The sequence below is a fragment of the Boeremia exigua genome (assembly GCF_020726555.1).
Source record: "Boeremia exigua strain MPI-SDFR-AT-0100 chromosome Unknown C7974scaffold_12, whole genome shotgun sequence".
Classification (NCBI taxonomy): Eukaryota; Fungi; Ascomycota; class Dothideomycetes; order Pleosporales; family Didymellaceae; genus Boeremia; species Boeremia exigua.
In genome coordinates this window covers 1,598,507-1,620,724 of record NW_025763529.1, presented here as the reverse complement: position 1 = coordinate 1,620,724, position 22,218 = coordinate 1,598,507, and the positions used below count along the sequence as shown (strand labels likewise).

Here is a 22,218-nt window from a genome sequence, read left to right as displayed (position 1 = left end):
GGTGTTGAGTGACGCAAGGCTTTTTGTATGACTTGGAAAGCTGAGCCCAACTCAAGGGAAAGCAAAACGCAGCGTCGATACTATGATATCCTTGTAGCCCCGAGGCTTAGAGGTCTTGAACTCGTAGTCGTAGAGGAGAATTCGCCTATGCTCAACATAAGAGGGCTGATATGCGAGATTCTATATGAGGATATAACAAAGATACACATGTCAGCCCGTGATGTTTAAGGATAAAGGAAATACTGCAGTCATTGGTAGTAATGACGCTTGTGCGGTGGTTGATTATGTTTCAACAAGTAAGTTTCTGATAGCGCTGAGGGTTTCTGCGCAAGTTGCCCAGAAGCTTCGTTTGTACTGATATGCATATGACAGTAGTTACGTATTCCCGCGGGGTGGACTTAGTCCGTCTTGGAATCCGGGACTCACATGCGCCACTAGAAGAACTTGGTAGGAGAGTTATTCCTTCTGGGCGTTTTATTACTAGCTAATGGAACTACGTAAGGGTAGGGTGTGTCATCACAGCCTAATAACAGAGGATATATGTTCACTCACTTCTACTGATTCCGTCAACGAATTAACTTCTTCCTTACCTTCTCTCACAAGAGTTGATACCGGACTTGTGCACTGTTCTGTACAAGACCCTGCACAGGTTTCGTGAGCCAAGATTTCATTCGCATACTAATGCTATTATAGTTCCCACCTCGTGTCATTTCTGGGATACTGGACACCTGGTTCAGCCGATGTCTATCTCTCGTCCGTCTACGTCGATGCATATCGACTGTTTCGTCTGAGACGCTTGCCTTATCGAAATAAGAAGATTGGAAATCTGCGTGGATATGCGTTAGCGAGATCCGCCACCAACAGTTGCATCAGACAGATCATACGGGGCCATGGCCAACGCCAGAATTGCAAGTAGTGTCGTTGCCCACTAGTAGCCGAGATCTGTTCCGGATTATCGGCCGCTCTTTTCTCATGATCACGGTCTCGGTGACCTACTGTCGTACATTTGAATACCAAATAAAGGGGAATGACTATACGCGATCAATCAGCATCTTGTCTTGCATGCCAAAAGTACATACTGAATGCTTACCGCAGCAAAGTACGACCACGCTAAGCTGTTAGCCGCGAGAGCTGATGCAGCATATTCAGGGTACTGGTCAGTGAGGTCAATATTATGTAAACTCAAAAGTCTGGTTCCATAGCGGTACATGGTAGCACTCACTGCCTCAACCAGGAATGTATATACTCCTTAGTAAACCCAGATAACGCTGCCATAGAGAAGGTAGTCAGCATATCATATCTAGTTCCGACATCCCATGAGTCTTTCAGGCCTCTCTTACCCCAAGCCAAATGTGCCCGAAAAAATTACAGGGACTGTGGTCACATGGTCAGTTCTATTATTACCACCATCCCCTCGTCGCCGCGCAGGAAATATGTCATACCTATCCAGTGAATCTCCAGGAGTAATCTATCAGCCATCCAATAACTAAAAAGCCAAATCATAGACGTACAGATGCATATGTGGTCCATCCGGACCTTGCATGCACAATTAGAAGGTTCTTCTCAGCTACATATCGGCAGCAGCAACAGCAGCAGTAGCTTATCACACAGCGCTATTGGGACGACCCAAGCCGCAATCATTGTTGAAGGAAGCCGAAATTCTGGTTCCAAGCCACCATTCCTGCCCTGTTGCTCCTCACGTTTTCGTACAAGCCTGCCATAGATCCGCCTCTAGATTGGGTCGGATAGAGCGCCGACCAGCATGCTGACGAATAGCCCCAAGAAAGCAAGGCCCGTCTGCTAGTTACTGAACCCATGGTTGTTCCGGAACACCAGAGGGAAGGCTCCAAAGAACAAGTAGAGAATCCCCAAGAGCATTTCCGACAGCAGGCATAGATTCAGAAACTGATTTACACAGCAGGTCAGCAGTGCCACCGATCACGCAGCCACTGGATGTAAGTGGAAACCCACCATGGCCTCGAAAATGAGTAATTGAAATGGTCGGATGCATGACCACAGTACCGTTCTCGTGACAGATGTGGTCAATTTCTCGATCGGCGCTATCCACTCCTGATTTCCTGTTTCTCGTCGCAGTCTGATGGCTTTCTTACGCAACAAAACTGGGTGATACGTTTCGGGCACGAGGATGATTACTACCAAAGCCTGAACAACGGCATCAGTCAGTATTAAATCAAATGCGAGACGTACTGCACGGTTCATAAACTTTCCTGGACGGCAGAGAGCAAATAGAAGCACCTATCTTGACCTCAGCACACCGTTTGTCGGGACAGCAAGAGTATCCCTGCAGATATGAGAGCTGAGAACTGAGAGGATTAGTAGCCTCGGATCGGCGCTAAAAGTTCGTCTGATGCAGGAAACTCCCTTTCTCTAACAAGTACTTACCACCGCCAAGTCGTAGTCTCAACAATGAACTAAAATCGTGCATGATGTCAGCGTTCTGTTTCAAGATTGGGAACTCAGAGCTCTTTGCATACCCTTCCTATCAGCGGCCCCAGTTCGGGTCCTATAAATTGGCTTGCTGTGTACACCATCATGGGTGCTGATAGTTCCTGCGTTTGGATCAGACTCATGTAGCCGATCGGTGCTTCAAGTGGCTCACATGCTTGCTGAACATGTCACCCACGGTACCTCCAGCTACACTGAGGAAGGCGGAGCCAGATAGACCGTCAAAGAATCTCGCAATTAGCATGGTCTGAATGTTCTGAGCAATCGCGCATGGAACCATCCAGATGGTAAAGAACGCCAACGCGCAGATGTAAATAGGTCTGCGCCCATAAAACTGCACACTAGTGTCAGAGTATGACCAGGCTGAGGCAGATAGGCTGGCAGACATGCAATAGCACACGGCCGTGAAAGGATGTCCTATATATATGTACGCACCTCGGAAAGAGGGCTGAGGACCATAGGTCCCGTGCCAAGTCCAGCTACAAATAACGACAGCCCAAGCGTGCATACCAACCGAGACGCACCGAACTCAGATTCGAGCTGGCTGTAAGTCGATGCGTATAGCGATGAAGTACAAGTTCTATGTCATCCCAAACATCAACTATTAGCTTTGTGTATCACTGATTGGTTTCTAAAAATCTATCCTCGGGTACATTACGCACACGCAGAGCGAACTGGCGCTGCATATCAAGACGATGATCCAGCGCCACAGCTTTTTCATTGTCCGAGGGTTCTCTGGATCTGCATTGCCATCCCAGGTGACGAGATACGGCTCTTCGGCAACCATGCCGTCGGCGTTGGAGATGTTCGGTGTGATGGGGCTAGGCTCGGTGTCGAAAGATGTGTGACCGTCAGCTTCTGCTCTCGAGTGATGCGACCTAATCGTCCTCAGACTTCTGTTGTCATGTGATAGCCAGCTTGAACTTAGGCCTTGTGCGGTGCTTCTTGTCTCGCTAGGACAAGATGTAGGGTGGCTTGTTCCATCGAGTCCGACCACCTTTTCCTCATCCGCATTCATACTCGTTTTTTTCTCTTGTCTCATATTCGCCTGATCCGGTGTTCTCGTGCAGCTCCCGCGGAACATCCAAACACGTTATTGTGGACCTGTTCATCTCTTTAAGAAGGCCCAGGACCTCTTTCAAAATAACGATCAAGCTGTCCAATATAAGTATCCAATAGTCGAGTGTCGGCCATTAAGAGCAGTTGACATTCGCCTAGACTTTTTACCTCGAGAGACTACGGTAGTATCAACTCGGATATACAGTTCCGCGACAGAATTCTGCTCGTGCAAGGAAGCAGTGATCGTCGCTATTCCGAAAGATTCCTGAATAGGGCCGAGATCATAAGATTGCTACTTATAACAATAGTACAGGGAATGTACGTACTCTTGGATGAACGAATGTATAGAGGTTTCAAAGATTCAAATCATTGTTAAGACCGGTATCGATTCCAAGCAGCTAACGACGATCGATACGGAGAGAGAGACAGAGATAGCCTGTTGCTACCTTAGTGACTGGGTCCATTCTGACACCTTCATAGATAGACTTTGCCTCGTGCTCTAGTGCTTCTTTGTCAAACCACTAACAGAGATATTAGCTTGGTGGTGCTCTGCTGGAAATGCTCAAGCTCCGGTAAATGCGGCGTATGCGGTCAATACAATTCGGCCATTGCTTTTCGGCCGAGGCCAGAGTTTACCGACGAAGGCTATGCACACGAAGCCGAGCCATCGAGCGAGAGGGCTTGCAGTTAGGATGCGACTAAAGCTGGTTGAAGATGGACTACTTCTTACATATCGCACAGAAAACGTCGAATTTCCATTTCTGTCACCGTACTATGCGTCGGTATTATTGATTAGTTACTGTTGAGAGCAGCATCTCCTGCAGAACTGGGAATTTGGGACCTCGTGGCTCAAAGTCTAGATGATTCCGAGCTTAAATAGTATAGGAGGCTAGACGGCAGTCGTTGCGCTTTCCACAACAACAACATCAACAACAACAAGGCTTTGGAAGACATTTAATGAGACACCAGGCATGATAAATTAGCCCGTAGATTGGTCAAGATGTGTGCAGATAGCTAAAACCTTGAGCAAGCAAAGAATATATTTCGAATATCTCCCTGGTCCTTCTGTTTGGACATATACGTTTTCCCCGCTATACTGCACAGTTGGGGGTAACACTCGCTCAGTGGCACAACAGGGCAAAGGATGTAATTGTTCCGGTCGCCCCCCACATGTACGCCATCGGTGGCATCCCCTTCAAATAACTCTCCGTAGAATTGCCGCATGACAGCCGGTTTGTAGCCTGGTATGTCGGGCTGATATTCAGAAGGGCAGATATCCAGTCGCAAAGCCCAGCCTTTTCGGACTCGGCAGGCAGCCGGAAACATCTCGATGGCTATCTCCGCTACGTCGTCAGCTCCCCGCAGATGCGCCAGATCTTCTTTCGTGTGAGTATGTACCGGCCGCCATGGAGTCGATTTCTCCGTGTCTAATTTCCGGTGACTAACACGTAAGAATCCCTTCGCGATGGGCTCCGGCTCAAGGCTATGGGCACCGTAGGAGACGGCAAGTCCCGCCTCATCGACTGCCCATAATAGGGCAACGACGTCAGCATCTGGCGCTGTCGACGAAACACTTAACACAGTGGTGAAATGGCCGGCGAGATCAACGTCTTCCATAAACTGTGGGCTCTGAAAGCTTACCCCTGACTTCCGTATGGGAGTCGCTTTTGTCTGGTACCCAAAGCGCGTCTCGGCAAACCCAGCTGATGGAGGAAGGGTTGACAAGCCGCTTTCAGTTAGATGCCATTTTGTATACTGTGTCCCGGGAACAGGCCAATTTCGTTCTTTTCGCCAGCTCCATGCCTGGTTACCAAGCCTCATCTGGATGCCCACTCGTTCTGGTGGAAGTATGTGCTCTCCTTTGAGATAGTGATTGAGGAACTGGAGAATTTTCGAAGCGACCTCCCGACTTGGCCATGAGAAGTAGTTAGAATCGACGAGCTGGAGGTGAGTGTTCTCGGGACGCCGAACCATCCACGCCTCGTAAGCAGCCCGTCCGTGGAGCATGAAGATCTGTGATGCAGCTAAGAAGCATGGAATCTCTATTGAGTGTTTTGGATCGGCCTCTAGCATCTTCCATAATGCATTGTACTCAGGATTAGCCTGCATGGCCAATTCTATATTCGATTGGTCATTCCACTTGGAGGAAACCCCGCGAACTCGAGCGAACCAGTTTTCGAGATACCGGGTTGCGGGAATGCCACCGATGTAAGCAGCTTCGCGATAGGAATCGATGTCGGCTGTCATCTATCAGCTCTGGCTTATATCGCCTCTAGAAAAGACACGATGGGTCTGCTGGCGACAAGGAACAAGGAAACTCACTGTCATATGGGACAAAGCACTTCAAACCTTTCGGCTTCATGGCAGCCACTGCCCACTGTGTGTTTGCACCATAGGAGCTTCCTACGAGTGCGACACTACCATTGCTCCATGTTTGCTCAGCGGACCATTCAACCGCTGCATGAAAATCGCGTGTAAGCTGTCCGGGTATCCACCGGGCGCCAGGAGTTTGCGACACCCCTTTCGGGTCAATCTTGACCATAGCGTAGCCATTTGGTACGTAGCTAAAAGTGTTGAATGAACCTACATTCTCGAAACCACGCTGTCCTGTGTAGAAATTAGACCATGGCCCTAGGTTTGGCAGGGGTAGGTCTGTGCCGGCAGGCGTCGAATGCCAGGTGTCCTCCGCTTGCTCAAAGCTGGCAATCTCTCGGTCATTGTGCAGATCGGGGCCTCCCCAAGCCACACGTCGCCCGTAAAGTGTGCAACTGACCAGGACAGGAAACTTCTTGCCAGGCTTCAGCGGCAGATAAACATCAGCTAGAATGTGACCTCCGTCCGGCGAAGGTATCTCAAGGTCCCGTAGTACTTTGAATCCGGCGGCTTCGCGGCGTAGATGATTGCGGGTCAGAGACACAGTCTTAGGACGAAGATGCAGCGTGCTGCAGACCTTAGCGAGTGGTTCATCCAGAATAGTCACATCATCAGAATCCAAGTGATTTTTTGACACGTAGCTTGCAACGACATCCTCAACCTGAGTGGGAAGTTAGCGGATGTTGACCAGAGTGCAAAATAACAGAACCCATAATCGTAGCGATGGAAAACACTGATTGAAATGAGCACGGTGTTGAATTCTTTACCTTCTGATCAATGACAGCTGGCTTTTCAAATCCTTGGCCAGGAGCCAGACTATAAAGTAACCGCGCTCGATTGACTGTTCGGGGATGAAAAGTCGGCGTGTCAATAGGAAGCAAGTCAGATATTGTAACAAGCGGTCTGCCGATACACGAGCCCAGAACAAGACTGCCAATGGAGAAGGTCACCGTCTCGCCCTCGTAGTACCTGAACTCCGAATCTGTCGATGTAACACTTCTGGCTACTCCATTGTCGTAGGTAAGTCCTGCGACACCAATAAAAACTCCGGTTCCCGCCATGAGACTGAATTGACGTGAGCTTTGCTGCAGTGCAAAATGCTCCGAATGATGGATTTGTTACCTAAGTCCAGCAGACAATCTGACACGCGGATCGATATATGTACGTATGCAATTAAAGAGCATTTAAGCAGACAAAAACTAAGGCCGCATCCTCTCGGCCGCAGCTGTGTGAGAATTAGACCAGGGCCGTTGTTCCAGTATGTCCGTAAAACACCGAGGACGGCTCGGCCGAAGTTTCGCGCTTTCGGCGTCGTTCATTGAGAAACAGCCTTTTCGACGCGTGGCTAAGGGACCTGGTAGGGACGATTGAGTACGGTTTTCTCGGCTACACTCATCCGCCCCCCCCCCCCCCCCCCCCCCCCGCTTTCCCAAAGGCACGCAGTAGTTCCTCTGCGGAACCTAGCTAGCGTTAGGTCACTTGCTGTGAGTCGATTAGAGCACTAAGCTCTTGCTACCCTCACTGCTGCTGGTGTTTGCAGCGTGTATCCATAGCACAAAGATATAAGCATAATCCCGGATCACTAGCGAGCTATGAAGAAGTTAGGCGTACTGTCAGGAATTCAAGACGATCCAACCTCTGTTGATAGGGATGCTGTATCAAACTGAAGCAGCTTCAAATCACACATTGTCTAAAGGAGGCTCACTGCTTCAAGCTGGCTGTCGTCAAAGATTGTTCGATAGCTTAGTAGCTGTTGCAGAGCGCCGCAACGTCCAAAGGCTGAGGAGGGAGGGTTTTGGCAGGCTTAGACAGCTTCGTCAGCTTATGCTGTAGACTTTTGTTACCGGCATGGTAGCGGGAGGCAGTGCAATGCGTTAGCTCCCAGGGTACCGTAGTCGTGAATAGACTAAGATTCATTCAGTCTAGTTTGATACTGGATGTCAGACAATTGACCGGCGCAGATAACAGGAATAACCTGAAAGGCTTGTCACCACTGAATGTATAAGCTTACAAGTAGCTCGTTTGTACATGATTAACTCTTCACACGGCTTATGTCGCAAAATTCTCATCATCGCGCAACACCACTGATAATGGTTTCTCAAATCGCGTGGATTGGGCTCGGCAACATGGGGAGGGCAAGTATAGCCAGCTTATCTTCGAACTTCATCTAATGACTGTTACAGAGCATGTGCAAAGTACGATATACCTAGTGCAATGCCGGGTGGTACTCACACAAACAGAACCTTGTCGAAAAAGGGAACCTCCAAAAACCCCTTATTATTTACAATCGAACCAAAGAGAGGTCCGAGGATCTTGCAAGCACACTTGGTTGGGACAGGACCAGAGTCTTGAACACCGTCAACAGCGTTGTCAACGAAGCAGACATAATCTTTCTCTGTCTTGGGGACGACGCCTCTGTAGTCAGCATTGTTGACATAATACTACAAGAAGACGTCGAAGGAAAACTGATCATTGACTGCTCCAGCTTGCACCCAGATACGACAAACGGCCTAGAGAAGCGCATCACGGCACAGGGAGCTGAGTTCGTTGGAATGCCCGTCTTCGGACCTCCTGCCATGGCCGAAAGTGGACAACTTGTCTGTGTCCTTGCTGGCAAGTCTTCGTCTTGCTCTAGAGTCAAGCCCTACATCAAAGGCGTCATGGGCCGTGCAGAAGTCAATTTCCCGACCAACCTGCTGGTAACGCCACTCTGCTCAAGATGATTGGGAACACCTTCATCCTGAACATAGTTAACCAACTCTCCGAAGGCTATGTCCTCGCTGAGAAGAGCGGGCTTGGCGTGGACAATCTACACAACTTCGTAGGAGCGGTGTTGCCCGGGCTATATATTGAATACTCGCAGAGAATGTTGCAGGGCAGCTATCACAAGCGAACAGAGCCGTTGTTTCATGTCGATCTTGCAAGGAAAGATGCAAGGCATGCGATGAGTCTTGGAGAGAGTAGTGGCGCGCAGGGTAGCTTGAAATTGCTGAAAGTTGTGCGGGGTAGGCTAGACGTAGTCAAGGCAGAGCTGGGCGACAGAGGAGATATCTCTAGTGTGTATGGAGCTGTCAGGAATGAAGCTGGATTAGACTTTAGAAATAAAGAATAGTCAAGACTGATAGTCTGTGAGCCAGTCTAAGGCCTAGCATGAAACATGTAATTCTCTGAAAGATAGGGAGAAGGGAATCCTTCTGTTGGAAGGAAATATTCGCGCGAGATTTGTGTATCTGCAATAAGGTACATCCAAGCTGTCTACGTAGCCAAGATACTTGATTGAACAAGATGCTGCAGGTAATGGCTTGGGGCCGTTATCCCGTCCTCAGTGGATTGGACAGGATTGTCCTACTCGGTTCCAGCCGCAATTCTGCCGTTTTCTTCAATCACATTCTAAGTATGCTTGGCAACCCATCTAGATACTGGTTCTAGTGACCGTATACGGTGTTTTTCTGCAGTGGAGGAGGGCGTGAGCGACGGTCTGCCACCTCTCCCGTCGTCAGTGAAGTCTTTCGGACTATGCGACACTGGCAGATCTCCATCTTTACCCCGAAGCTAAGCTTAGTTTCTTAGCATACTGTGCACGTGCCTCTCGCGTAGTCATGAAGGTGAATATTGTTACTCTTTAGCCTCAGGAATGTGCTCTCTTTGGTGTGCGCAGGACACGAAGGTAAAACCTGTCCGTTGTTCGGGGCTCTCTGAACCAGGCCTGAATTTCGGCTCTTTCCTGGAGCGTTCCCCATAGAGGAAAAGTGTGCTTGGGAGCCGAAGAGACCGGTGGCATCATCATCGGGTATATCGGACTTGAAATATCAGACATGAAATTCCCGATGTGATGCCCAATTCACCGGAGATCGAGATGCGCTTTTGACCTGATATCTCCGAGTAGACGAGCTAGGCCAGAATATCCGTAACGCCGACGTTGATTGCGTATGCACCAGACGCAAGAGGGGGTGCTACGAGGTTATCTAGATGTCATCCACCGAGGCTATACGTAGTCAAGAAGCTGAGTTCTCTTAGTCAAATTGTTGTAGGACGGCATGTACCAGCTATTCTAATCACTTCTATGAAATAGATTGAATCTATATCAAGTTCTACCCACACAGTACACTGAGCGGAAATAACACCAAAATCTACAAGTTTTGTGTTAGGTCCCTGATTGCTACGTGTAGAAAAAATAAACAAGATTGAGAAGGTAGGATATGGTAAGCGTAACAAATTGAGCAAGGCTAACTTACTGTTCATCTAGGTCGTCATTATTGGAGCAGGACCTGCTGGGGTAGCTGCAGCGCTATGTTTGTACCAGGAACACCAGATATCCTGTACAATCTACGAAATCCACCACGAGCCAACTACACTAGGTGGGGCAGTCGGTATTCCCTCAACTGGTCTTCGACTCCTGCAACGCCTGAATCTTTACGAAAGATTGGCAACTAGGGGTGCAGAGACGTCGAACCTTACACTACATTCTTCGTCAGGGAACGTTATGGTGCTACCTTTGGCCAAGTGAATACACCGAAGACTGGTGCTATCTTCGGCCGAGGAGATAGTGCGCCATTTCCTTAAATTGTCTGCGGCTTTTGGCGTTATTACTTACTTGGCACTCGATAGATTTAGATTAACTACTAACTAGATTCTCTAGATCCTTTACAACGTAGGTTGATAATATCTTTAGTAGTCTCTAAATACAGTAGGGAATGTAGTAAATATAGCACACTACTACTTAGCCTAAATAAAACATAATATTTAACTTGTGTATCTATATTTAGAAGGAGTAGTATATTACGCACACAACTTCCACGTCTTCGAAGGGCAGCCTTAGTTAGCTTCTCCTCAGCTTATTTATTATGGTTGCGATAAACTCATTTCTTTCGTTACTCTCCATGAGCAGAGCAAACATATCAACAGTGGCGGAATTTCCTTCCGGTGTCTTTGCTGAGAACCTGGTTGTTCGCTATGACAGCTCTATCCTCGTCACCGACCCAGCAGCGAAGCAAATCCACTTTGTCCCCAATCAGATCAACAAAATTTCGACACCTGTGGCCCTTCTTCGTTTTGAGCAGTCACCGATGGGTATTGTACAGGTCCGACCCGACATCATTTACGTTACGACAAGCACCCCTTTCGACTTCAACAGCACTAAAACCTTATGGCGCATTGACATGCGTGGTTACGAACCTGGAGCGCCAGCCCCCATACCTACATCCGTTTTCGAGTTCCCACCAGAAGCACTCTTTCTAAACGGTCTGACGATGCTTTCGCCCTCCGTTCTACTATGCGCAGATTCCCGTTCAGACCTAATCTGGCGCATCGACTTGCCAGAAAGAGGAACCAAAGCGTCATTACGTGTCTGGCTCAAGCATGATATGCTTGCGTACAGCACAGCCCCGGGTAAAGAAGACGTTCCAGGAGTGAATGGGCTACAGGTGGATGGGCACAAAAATTATCTGTACTTCACCAACACAGCACAGCTAATATTTGGTCGCGTTCGCTTTCACCCTTCGACGCTCGATCCTATTGACGAACCTATTCATGTTACGGATCGCTGGATGCAGGCTGATGACTTCATTCTTGACAAGGTGGCGGGACTGGCATACGTCACGACTCATCGACAGAATAGCATCGTGCGCGTTGACCTGAACACCGGTGTTAATTCAACTGTCGTTGGGGATCCTCTCAATCTAGAATTAATAGGTCCGACTGCAGGCTCTTGGGGCCCAAAGCGGCGAGATTACGGTAAAGTAGCATATTTTGTTACTGATGGCGGATTCAAAAACCCATTTAATGGCAATGTAAGGGAATCAAGAGTTGTAAAAGTTGTATTCCCCACAGGAAACTTGTAGTAGAGTAGAAAGGTTACAATATATAGTGTATAATAGAGTGTAGGATTAATAGAGTTAAAGTAGAAAATAAATACTAAATATATTAAGAAAGATAAAAAAAGGTATATCATACCTTGTAGTAGTTACTATATCTATAAGTCTAGTTTTTATTTTGTATAGAAAAAATATTTAAAAGTAAAAGAAATAAAAGTAGTTATTATAATATATAGATAAAGCTATATAGAAAAATATTTAGATATAGAGTTCTTAGAGTAGTGTTTCTAGTAGTTAAAGTAAGGTATATAATACTATATCTTTTATATAGAGTAGGCTTATTAAAATATTCTAGTATATTTAATACTACCTATATTAAGAGTATAAATAGTACTAGTGCTAGCCTAATTTATATTACTAGTATATTAAGAAAGATAATATAAATACTATTAAAGTTAGATATAAGTTAATTAGGTATATATATATTTATAGTATCTTAAGTTAAATATTTAACTACTTAGAAAAAGATAAGCTTAGGTATTAAAGATAATAAAGATAATAAAACTATAGCTATAAATTATACTTTTATTATAGATAGTATAAAATTTAACTAGTTTATAGTCTACTTTTACTATAGAAACTAGCTTAGAGTTATAGGTCTTTTATAGTATTATAGGTTAAATATAGTTTAAAGACTTAAAAAATTTCTAAACTTCTATAAGGCTACCTAATATATTAAACCTATACTTATAAGTAGCTATACTTATAATTATTAAGTTAAGTTAACTTTAGAGTTATATATATAAGAGTTATGTAATATATTATATCTCTAAAGCTCTTAGAAACTATATATAATTTATAATATATTCTTAGAATATACTATACTATAATAAGTATATAATAACTCTTATAATATATATTATAGGCAAGTAGCATATATAGGCAAATAGCATACTTTTGCTAAGACCTTACTAAAACACTAACCTCTACTAATACCTCTATAATAATAATAGCTTAACACATTAAAAGAATATTAGATATAGCTTGTAATCTAAGCTCTTAAATAAGACCTAGACCTCTCTATATAATATGCTATAGCTATCTATAGCACCTCTAAAATAATACTATATATAAGATGTACTAGATAACCTTTATATATTAATACTATAGCTAATTTATAGAATCTAACTAATACTAAGAAGTAGATAATTATTATATATATACTTAAGCTAGCTAAGCAAGGATAACCCCCCTAGCTTATAGATATAACTAATATTACTAATTCTCTATAGAAAGAGTATAGTTTAGCACCTATTAGCTTAAACTAGGCTAGCACGTTTATTTTGCATTAGAAGGAGCTTAAAGTAGTTTTTAATTATAAGTATAACTATAAGTAAGCCCTCTATAAGGATTCTAAGGTTATATAGGGCTAGTTTAACCTTATAGCTAATACTAAAGCTAAGTATAGCATTTAGGATAATAATACTTATAACTTTAATAAGATAGGCTTTATAATAGGCTAGATAAGCTCTAGAGTAGTTATTATAGCTTTAGAGAACTATAGATAGGTAAAGGTAGTCTAGCTAGGCAATTATAAGTAGGTAATAGTTATCTAGGGTATTAATGCTATAGGGTAGGCTATTCTGCCCTATATTATCTTTAAAGCCTACTACTACTAGTCTAACTAGTATAAAGATAATAACCTGCCCTAGGATTAGATTATTACTATCTCTAAGAATAGCTAGACTACTAATAAGCTTAGTTTTAACTAGTTAAAGCACTTTAATAATTATATAAAGATGCATACTATTAGCACCTACTATTTGCTAATTATTAATAGCTATAAGAGCTATAACTCTATAGAATTTAAGTAATACTATAAGGATAATAATATTATAGGTCTATATATGCCTATACACTTATTATACCTCTTATAGCTACTTAATATAGCTTATTTTAGCCCTCTAAAGAAGGCATATAGGGATAAGGTTAATTAGCTAATATATAACTAGATTAACTATATTATAAAGTAGAAGTTCCTCCTATGCTTTATAGCAGCTTATAATAGAGCTATTACCCCTAGTAATATTTAAGGAGGGTTCTAAGGGGCTAGATTAGCTCTATTTGCTCTAGATTATATTATATTAGCTCTAAATATAAAGCTGCGCACTCTATTGCTACTACTCCTCTAAAATAGCCTGCTCTAGCAGTTGCAGACTCTAAGCAATACTCTAGAATTTAGGTTGCAATTAATGCTTATAAAGAAGAGGATTTAGAGGTATATAGATAGCTTACTAACCTCTATAGTTAAAGCATTTAAGAAGGTCTTAAAGAGGGCAGCAATTATTGCGCACAAGCTAGCTTTAGCATAATAGGAGAACGCTGCACTTTACGCAGCTCTAGCAGCTGCTACAGAACATAAATTGCGCAAAAGAAGGCATATCTAGATAGAGGGAAGCCTTATAGTTAAAGAGGGCTAGCAGCAGACTGCTCTATTAGAGTTTGGCGCACGTAGTAATAGAAAGAAGAGGAAGACATAGGTGCATGCTGAAGGAGGTAAATTATCCTAACAACGCTGTAGAAGGTGTAGAGAGAGTGGGCATAACGCGCAAACGTGCAAGAATAGAGTAGAAGAGGTCTCTAAGTAATATTATAGCTTGTTTCATCTTATGCAGCACTAATTTGTGGTGTTTTAGGCCATAATATGGTATGATGGGGGAGAGTCTTGGCAAAAGTGCGCCGTTCGCCCATGTGCGCCGCTCGCCCGTGATGTACGTTACTATAGGTAGAGAGCCTTAGCCTATTTTATAAGATTTTTTATAATACACTAAGCGAAAGAGAGGGTGGGCAGCGCCTCAATTTGGTGAGACTCAGGGATGATTGGTGCCTGGATGGCAGGGGTTTGACGAGCATTGGTGGTGCGAGAGGGGATCACGGGGTGAGAGGTTGTTCCTTTCTCATGTTCGGTGCGGGGACGGCGGCAACGCTGGCAGCGATCCTGCTGGATGCATTCTTGTTGACGTTTGAGGTTGGCGATGGTGTTGGTCGGGTTCTTTGGATCAGGGTAGAGCGATCCGCGGAGACGGTGGGTTGCGCGCGGGTGAGTTCCACGGAAGATGCCAGCAACGAGGGCGTGGGACAGTCGATTTCACATATTTATGGAAGGCCGTGCTGTTTAGCATTGGATGCTTCTTCGGTACAGATTCAGGCCGCCCTTCGACCTTTGTTGACACCTCGTGACATCGGCATGCAATGTACGCTAGTACTTAAGTCCATGGTATGAATGCAACAATAGGAGATAAGGGCTACCTCTAACCAACAAATCGCGCAGACTGGTTTCATTAGAGTAACCATGTTTCTTCGAGTTCTAACCCTCCTCGTGTAAGCTCTACTACTGCTTGTAGAAACGCTAGTATCTGATTTTGTACAGCACACCGGCGTTAGGTCACGCGCTAGCTTCCATTAACCTAATTGCCTCTCCAATATGTCCAGCCTCAACGCTCGCAATCAGCACGTATATCACTACTATTGAGACTTACATAACGCGCACAACTCTTGCCGCGCGACGCTGTCCGACGCTCACCACACGGGTCGACGGTCCTGCGCCCACGATCTCCTGCACCTTCGACTCCAGTAGTTGCGACGAACCGCCATATTGCGTGGTGCGTAGCAAGATCAGAGCCCCTTGCACGACAGACTCGTGCTGCGGACAGCTTGTGACTGAAACAGCGTACAAACCATGCCCGACCCAGTGTATGATGGACTGCAGAACTTCATATGTGGTAGAGACCGTGTGCTCAAAGCAAAGTGGCGGACTGAGCGCAGGCGCCTCAGCAGCCAGTGTAAAGACCATAGATGCTGGTCCAAACACTACAGCCCCCTGGCACGGTTCCGCGAGCCTCATTGCCTGGCCCACTTCACAAGCAGCATCAACCTTGTCTACTACCACGCTTACATCATCTTTCGCTCCCGAGATGACTTCTATAGAGTCTGTGGTGTCTCTTGATACGTTCTCTGCGTGTCCTACCTTCACCGTTCACACAACACCTACGTGTCTCAAGCCCAAGTCATGTCGGCCAATAGACTGCATTGCGATAGGCACGGTACTGGTGCCAACGGCACGAGAGGGTTGCGGTCCCGTGTCGACAATAACAACAGGGCGCACTTGTGACGGCGAGTGCTACCACGGTTGTAAGACGTAATGGGTTACGGTTAGTGAGGTTGCAGCCTCGTCTAAACAATAAGTCGAAACTAGGGAGAGAGAAAGAGAGCACTTCCCCTAGATCTTTACCACTTTAAAGCGGTCTCAGTCTTCTACATAAACCAAAGCAAAAACCAGCACCCTGTTTACTTTTCGGCCCCCCTCTCTGTTCTTATTGGGATAATAAGAATAACAATCTATTACTACATCTATGCAAAGTAATAATTATAACGCAGCTTGTTGTAACAGGGTCAGAGAAGAGAGGTAGGCCATAGGCTATTCAGCCTGACGACCATGAGTAGGTGACGGCGACAGCAGCTATTAACCCTGGTGGCTAATCAGTCCCACCGCTCCTGATCTTTGCCGGCAAGTACCATCTCTCCGTCTGGGATGAGGCAGAGATCCCACGTAGCTGGGCGTTCGTAGTTAGCGACTATAATTGGACAAATAACAAGCTCAGGGTAGAGTGGCTAAAGCACTTTGATGCTTGTACTAAGGCTCGTACAGTAGCAGCACGTTGCCTACTTATCCTTGATGACCACGTGAACAACTTGAACCACCATTCTCTTAGATTCCAGGAGCTCTGCAAGCAGTACAACATCCACACGCTCTGTATGCCACCTCAACGGCACCTCCAGCCCTCGAGATGCCACCTGCTACGGCTAAGAACAGTGACCGATATCAAACCACAGTCAAGGACAATTATTGCCAGATGATGACCATGGACTTCACACTTACCGTAGACGACTTCCGAGCATTGGACACTCGGGTTGACAACGAATACACAAATTTATAGGACAATGCGTCGTATGATGTGGCTACCGCCCAAAGAAGTAGTTCCGCCCTGAGTCCAGTAAACCTCAGTACAAACGTTGGCGTCCAATTCATCGCTCACGACAGCTGCGCCTCCTGCACCAATTTGATCTGGGGCCTCAGCAGCATGCTACGAATAGATCAGTACGTTACCATCGACGGAATTAGTGTTATCTAGTGTGCACAAAATATGAAACCAGCTTGGAACATTTAAGGCAATGGAATGCCATTTGGATGAGACCTGCAGTCACATGTGGCATCAAATCCTAGTTTCTCAACGATTCGCCCCAGAATTGGATCTATGTCCCACTCTCCGCAATCTAGCATGTTTGCAAATGATCAGTCTTACACAGGGATTGCGCCAGCACTATCAGCCAAGAATGCTTCCTTCGCTAACTGCATCTCTTCGCTCTGTGCTGCTGATATGCGCCGTGCAAGGCGACCTTGCTGGTCGAACTACTTTAATCTACCGAGCCACTCCCTCCTCAGTATTTCGAACCTCTTAGAGTTGTACCTCCCCGTACTCCACACAGACTTTTGGTACAACACCTGTAACGATCTCCAGCGATTAATCGCTTCCCGCAACTTAGATACCATCTTCTCACTCGGGTCACGTCTGATCTGTGCTATGGCTAGTGTCGGATCTATTGGCAAAAAAAGCTCCTAGATGCAATGCCTTGGGAGCATAAAGGACTCTACAAGACTCGACGTAGACCAGGAGATAATTCGTCAAAGTAAGGTACCCATTCCAAACTGCCAAACTTCCACAGTATCCAGCGAAGACTGCTTCGGTCGGGCGGCTAAGAGACTGGCCCCATGACTCTGTGTCTGTGCAACTCCACTCGATGATCTTTTCTACGCGGATTCAGCAAGCCGAACTCATCGCAGCACGGTGTCATACGTGCGCGTTTTTGTATCGAAAATCAGATTCATCCCACACTGCCCTGGATACATTCGCCCGATCGACAATCGCAGCATCCAAGGATGAAACAACTTTTGGTAACATGTACTCGTCGTCCCAGCGTCAATGCTCGAATCACTGTGTGTCGCGTTCGATGTCATAGCTGATAGCTTGCGATCTCGGAAGGATCTCTGTACCGCCATTTTGGAACCCCCATGCCACATCACCACGTAAGAACGGGATAAGTCTCATGAGTTGGATGGTTTCAGGCTCGGAACTGAGAGGTTAGTAATTGTCATCTGATATGGTTTCTGTGCTGTGCGGTAGCTTTAGCATTTCTTCTGGAGAGATATAACACATGTCTATTAGTGTGGTGTAAATCTTGTTCAAGCTCGAAATGAGCGTCGCATGCTTTGCAGCTATACCTTCTATGGTGCTGCAGTAGTCTGGTGCAGTCCGTGGTGATAACACGAGATAAAAGTGCAACTACCCCTAGCGTGTTGGAGTCAAGCAGTAATAGACTAGGAGGACTGGCGCTAGGTGTGCTCGGATCTGGCTTGCCTGATCGTTGCGGGAGCTCGGAGCATGAGTTTCGCCGCGGTGCTGCAATGCAGCGTCATCCCTTTGGCCCCACAGCTCAACAGGAGTCGTCATCAGCACAGCCCTCAGTAATTCGCAAGCTTTGTCCAGATACGCATCTACTGTAGCACTCAATTGTATCGGATCTGTTGGCCTCCACGTTCGGCCGATTCTGATCCTCCGTGACAAGCTCCGGCGCGGCTAACTTCCCGGAAGAGCCATCGACCAATCAGCATCCCTACGTCTGTCAACACCGACCGAGGCAACAACCCAGCAGCTATCAGATCATCCTAAAATCTTTGCGAGATACGCGACGTGATTTGCGAGAGTTGCGGTGTGTCCTCTGTGGTGTCGTTTCATGCGCGAACGATACAAGTAGCTTCCGACGCAGCACAAGACGAGCACAACGCTTTCAGGCAACAAAAAGCCAACGTTTCCTGTACCCAAATCTCCCATCAATTGTTCTTTTTGCGTCTCGTTCTACTCCATCCGTTTCACGTTTCAACTATGGCTTCATCAGACACAGCAATAATTCCTGGTCCACCAGGTCTGCCATTCGTGGGCAACGTATCAGATATCGACGCTGAAAACCCCATACAGTCGATGTGTAACCTCACCGACACATACGGTATATCAGTCTATTGGGTTAGTAATGACTTTTTACTAACTCTAACAGGTCCAATATGGAAATTCAGCCTTGCCGGCAATGATCGTGTTGTGATCGGCTCACAAGCGTTGATGGACGAGATTTGCAACGAGGAGCGCTTCTCGAAAATTATTGCAGCCTCTTTGAACCAAGTTCGAAACGGTGTACATGATGGGTTATTCACGGCGCGAGGTCCAGAAGAAGAGAATTGGGGGATTGCACATCGGGTACTGCTTCCCCAACTTGGTCCCTTGGCGATCCGCAATATGTTCCCGGAGATGCATGACATCGCTTCACAGCTGGTTATGAAGTGGGCACGTCATGGTCCTAGCCACAAGATCAAAGTCACGGACGACTTTACACGGCTTACACTTGACACCATCGCGCTGTGCGCAATGGACTATCGCTTCAATTCTTACTACTCGGAGAGCATGCATCCCATGATACAAGCCATGGGGGACTTCTTAAGAGTTAGCGGTGATCGTTCGCGAAGAGATGCAGTAACACAGATGTTCTACCGTGCCGAGAGCCAAAGGTACCAGGAGGACATTGAACTCCTACGAAGAACAAGCTTCGATGTGATCAACAATCGCAAGGAAAATCCGACAGACAAGAAAGACCTCCTCAACGGAATGCTGAAGGGTGTGGATCCAAGAACTGGAAAGACTATGTCGGTCAGTATCTGCATTTGAGCTCTTTGCCACTGGAACTAACAATTTGTAGGATGACAGTGTGGTTGATAACATGATCACATTCCTGATTGCTGGACATGAGACGACATCTGGCCTCCTCTCTTTCACGTGGTATTATCTACTGAAAAACGCTGCCACGTACGAAGCTGCGCAGCAGGAAGTTGATAATGTGATTGGCAAGGGCCCAATCACCGTTGACCATCTTACCAAACTGCCGTACCTGAATGCGGTACTACGGGAGTCCCTACGACTATCACCAACCGCACCATCAATAGGAATCACTGCAAAAGAAGACACCGTCCTTGATGACAGATATCCAGTCAAGGCCGACACGCCACTCGTCGTACTCCTGCCCAAGATCCATCGCGACCCTGTTGTGTATGGAGAGGATGCAGAGGAGTTCCGACCGGAGCGGATGCTTGATGAAGAGTTCACTCGTCGTGAGAAAGAGTACCCTAACAGCTGGAAGCCGTTCGGTAACGGAATGAGGGGCTGCATTGGCCGGCCATTTGCCTGGCAAGAAGCCCTACTGGTGATGGCTATCCTTCTGCAGAACTTCAACTTCTCAATGGACGATCCGTCGTATCAACTCCAGGTCAAGCAAACTCTCACCATTAAGCCAAAGGGTTTCTACATGCGTGCGCACCTTCGCAGCGGCGTATCTGCCACTGAACTCGAGCGCAAACTGGCTTCGGCCGCGCTGAACGACCCGCCGCCAGCGAACGGAGCTCCACAGGTGCGAAAGGAGAACTTGAAAGGCAAGCCTCTCTCTATCTACTACGGCTCGAACAGCGGGACTTGCGAGGCCCTCGCGAACAGGCTGGCCAGCGACGCGGCGAATCACGGTTTTAGAGCCGATGTTGTTGATACTCTGGATACTGCCAAGGACAACCTACCAACGGACAGACCGGTCGTCATTGTCACAGCGTCGTACGAGGGACAGCCAGCTGATAACGCCACTCATTTCGTACAATGGGTGGGTACACTGAAGGAAAACGAGCTCAAGGATGTGTCGTACGCTGTCTTCGGCTGTGGCCACCGTGACTGGGCGAAAACGTTCCAGAAAATCCCGAAATATCTTAATCAGGAGCTGGAAAAGGCCGGTGCTACCCGTCTTGTGGAATTGGGCGCCGCAGACGCTGCTCAAGGCGACATCTTCACCGAGTTTGAGAGCTGGGAAGACCAAGTATTCTGGCCTGCTGTACGCGAAAAGTATGGATCCTCAGAAGCTGATGGTGATTCCCTAGAGGCTACCCTCGATGTTGAGATTTCGACACCGCGAACCTCGACACTGCGCCAAGATGTCCGCGAGGCACGTGTTGAAAATGTCCAGGTTCTTTCCGGCTCCGGTGTTTCTGAGAAGAGGCACATTGAAATCAGTCTGCCTTCGGACATGACCTACTCCGCGGGCGACTACCTTGCTATACTGCCCCTCAACCCCAAAGAAAATATCCACCGTGCCATGAGATACTTTGGCTTATCTTGGGACAGCATGCTGACCCTCTCGTCAACTGGACCAACAACACTGCCTGTAGACCAGCCCATCAGTGCTACTGATGTTTTTGGGGCTTACGTCGAACTCGCACAGCCGGCAAGCAAGCGTAACGTCCATGCTCTCGCAGATGCGACACGAGACGAAAACACTCGATCTGAGCTTTCACGCCTTGCAGATGATGAGTTCGCTAGTGAGATCACAGCCAAGCGAATCTCAGTCTTAGATCTGCTCGAGCGCTTCCCTTCGGTTCAGTTGCCACTGGGAGTGTTCCTGAAGATGCAGCCGCCTATGCGCATTCGCCAATACTCGATCTCTTCGTCACCACTCTGGGACTCGAACAACGTCACCTTGACTTACGCTGTTGTCGACCAGCCAGCATTGAGCGGCCAAGGCCGTTACATAGGCGTTGCTTCGAACTACCTGTCGAACCTTGCGGAAGGCGACAAGCTACACGTCAGCGTCCGGTCCAGCCACCAGGCATTTCATTTGCCAAAGGACTCCAAGAAAGTACCCGTAATTATGATCGCAGCTGGTACAGGTAAGCATGTCCCCACGCCGCAAAAATGCGGAACTAACACTCTCCAGGTCTGGCGCCCTTCCGAGGCTTCATCCAAGAGCGCGCTGCTCAGCTCGCAGCCGGCCGTGAGCTTGCCCCTGCTCTCCTGTTCTACGGCTGTCACGGACCCGACAGCGACCTGCTCTATGCCGATCTGCTTCGAAGGTGGGAGGAGCTCGGCGCAGTTTCGTTGCGATTGGCATTCTCCCGAGCTCCGGAGCAGTCGGAAGGCTGCAAGTATGTTCAGGACCGCCTGTACCACGATCGTGAAGAGATCGTTGAGCTCTTCGAGGCCGGTGCCAAGCTATTTGTGTGTGGTAGCAGGGATGTTGGCGATGGCGCACAGGAGACTCTGATCAAGATTGCAAAGGAGACGAAGACGAATAAGGATGGAGTGGAGGTGGATGATCAGAAGGCACGCGACTGGTTCGACGCCTTGAGGAATGAGAGGTGAGTACAAGATTATGTGAAACTGAATTTACGTAGCTAACGGAACATAGATTCGCAACAGACGTGTTTGCTTAAGTAGCCAGAATAGTTGACGGACGGGCTAATGACGGCGACGCCGGCATGGCGGAAGTCTAAAGGTGTCGTGCACAGTACAGGAAACGGCAGGGGATGCTC

General features: G+C 47.0%; 6 protein-coding genes across 6 annotated transcripts; 4 read left to right on the top strand and 2 right to left on the bottom strand.

Annotated features, from left to right (window-relative positions):
- Nucleotides 1–928: 928 nt before the first annotated feature.
- C7974DRAFT_437212 (major facilitator superfamily domain-containing protein) lies at nt 929–3,484 on the bottom strand (the record flags this gene model as incomplete). The annotated part of the gene is made up of 13 exons (XM_046145175.1): nt 929–942; nt 997–1,031; nt 1,080–1,153; nt 1,512–1,536; nt 1,610–1,729; nt 1,814–1,905; nt 1,972–2,163; nt 2,225–2,228; nt 2,404–2,432; nt 2,496–2,570; nt 2,621–2,800; nt 2,902–3,046; nt 3,129–3,484. The coding sequence occupies 13 exons, from the start codon at nt 3,482–3,484 to the stop codon at nt 929–931; spliced, it is 1,341 nt and encodes a 446-aa protein (XP_045993032.1).
- Nucleotides 3,485–4,504: 1,020 nt separating this feature from the next.
- On the bottom strand, nt 4,505–6,959 carry C7974DRAFT_443671 (Alpha/Beta hydrolase protein; the record flags this gene model as incomplete). Its single annotated transcript, XM_046145463.1, has 4 exons — nt 4,505–4,539; nt 4,623–5,765; nt 5,848–6,559; nt 6,666–6,959. The coding sequence occupies 4 exons, from the start codon at nt 6,957–6,959 to the stop codon at nt 4,505–4,507; spliced, it is 2,184 nt and encodes a 727-aa protein (XP_045993031.1).
- Nucleotides 6,960–7,988: 1,029 nt separating this feature from the next.
- On the top strand, nt 7,989–9,010 carry C7974DRAFT_437210 (NAD binding domain of 6-phosphogluconate dehydrogenase-domain-containing protein; the record flags this gene model as incomplete). The annotated part of the gene is made up of 3 exons (XM_046145174.1): nt 7,989–8,037; nt 8,155–8,573; nt 8,618–9,010. The coding sequence occupies 3 exons, from the start codon at nt 7,989–7,991 to the stop codon at nt 9,008–9,010; spliced, it is 861 nt and encodes a 286-aa protein (XP_045993030.1).
- Nucleotides 9,011–10,778: 1,768 nt separating this feature from the next.
- On the top strand, nt 10,779–11,738 carry C7974DRAFT_319987 (uncharacterized protein; the record flags this gene model as incomplete). The annotated part of the gene is made up of 1 exon (XM_046138732.1): nt 10,779–11,738. One exon carries the CDS (start codon nt 10,779–10,781, stop codon nt 11,736–11,738), a length of 960 nt encoding a protein of 319 aa, XP_045993029.1.
- Nucleotides 11,739–15,019: 3,281 nt separating this feature from the next.
- C7974DRAFT_403874 (uncharacterized protein) lies at nt 15,020–15,501 on the top strand. Its single transcript, XM_046142888.1, has 3 exons — nt 15,020–15,092; nt 15,142–15,373; nt 15,441–15,501. Exons 1-3 carry the CDS (start codon nt 15,064–15,066, stop codon nt 15,468–15,470), a joined length of 291 nt encoding a protein of 96 aa, XP_045993028.1. The 5' UTR covers nt 15,020–15,063; the 3' UTR covers nt 15,471–15,501.
- Nucleotides 15,502–18,261: 2,760 nt separating this feature from the next.
- Nucleotides 18,262–22,203, top strand: C7974DRAFT_65209 (NADPH-cytochrome P450 reductase-like protein). Its single transcript, XM_046147010.1, has 5 exons — nt 18,262–18,833; nt 18,882–19,525; nt 19,575–21,576; nt 21,624–22,044; nt 22,095–22,203. Exons 1-5 carry the CDS (start codon nt 18,713–18,715, stop codon nt 22,117–22,119), a joined length of 3,213 nt encoding a protein of 1,070 aa, XP_045993027.1. The 5' UTR covers nt 18,262–18,712; the 3' UTR covers nt 22,120–22,203.
- Nucleotides 22,204–22,218: the final 15 nt, after the last annotated feature.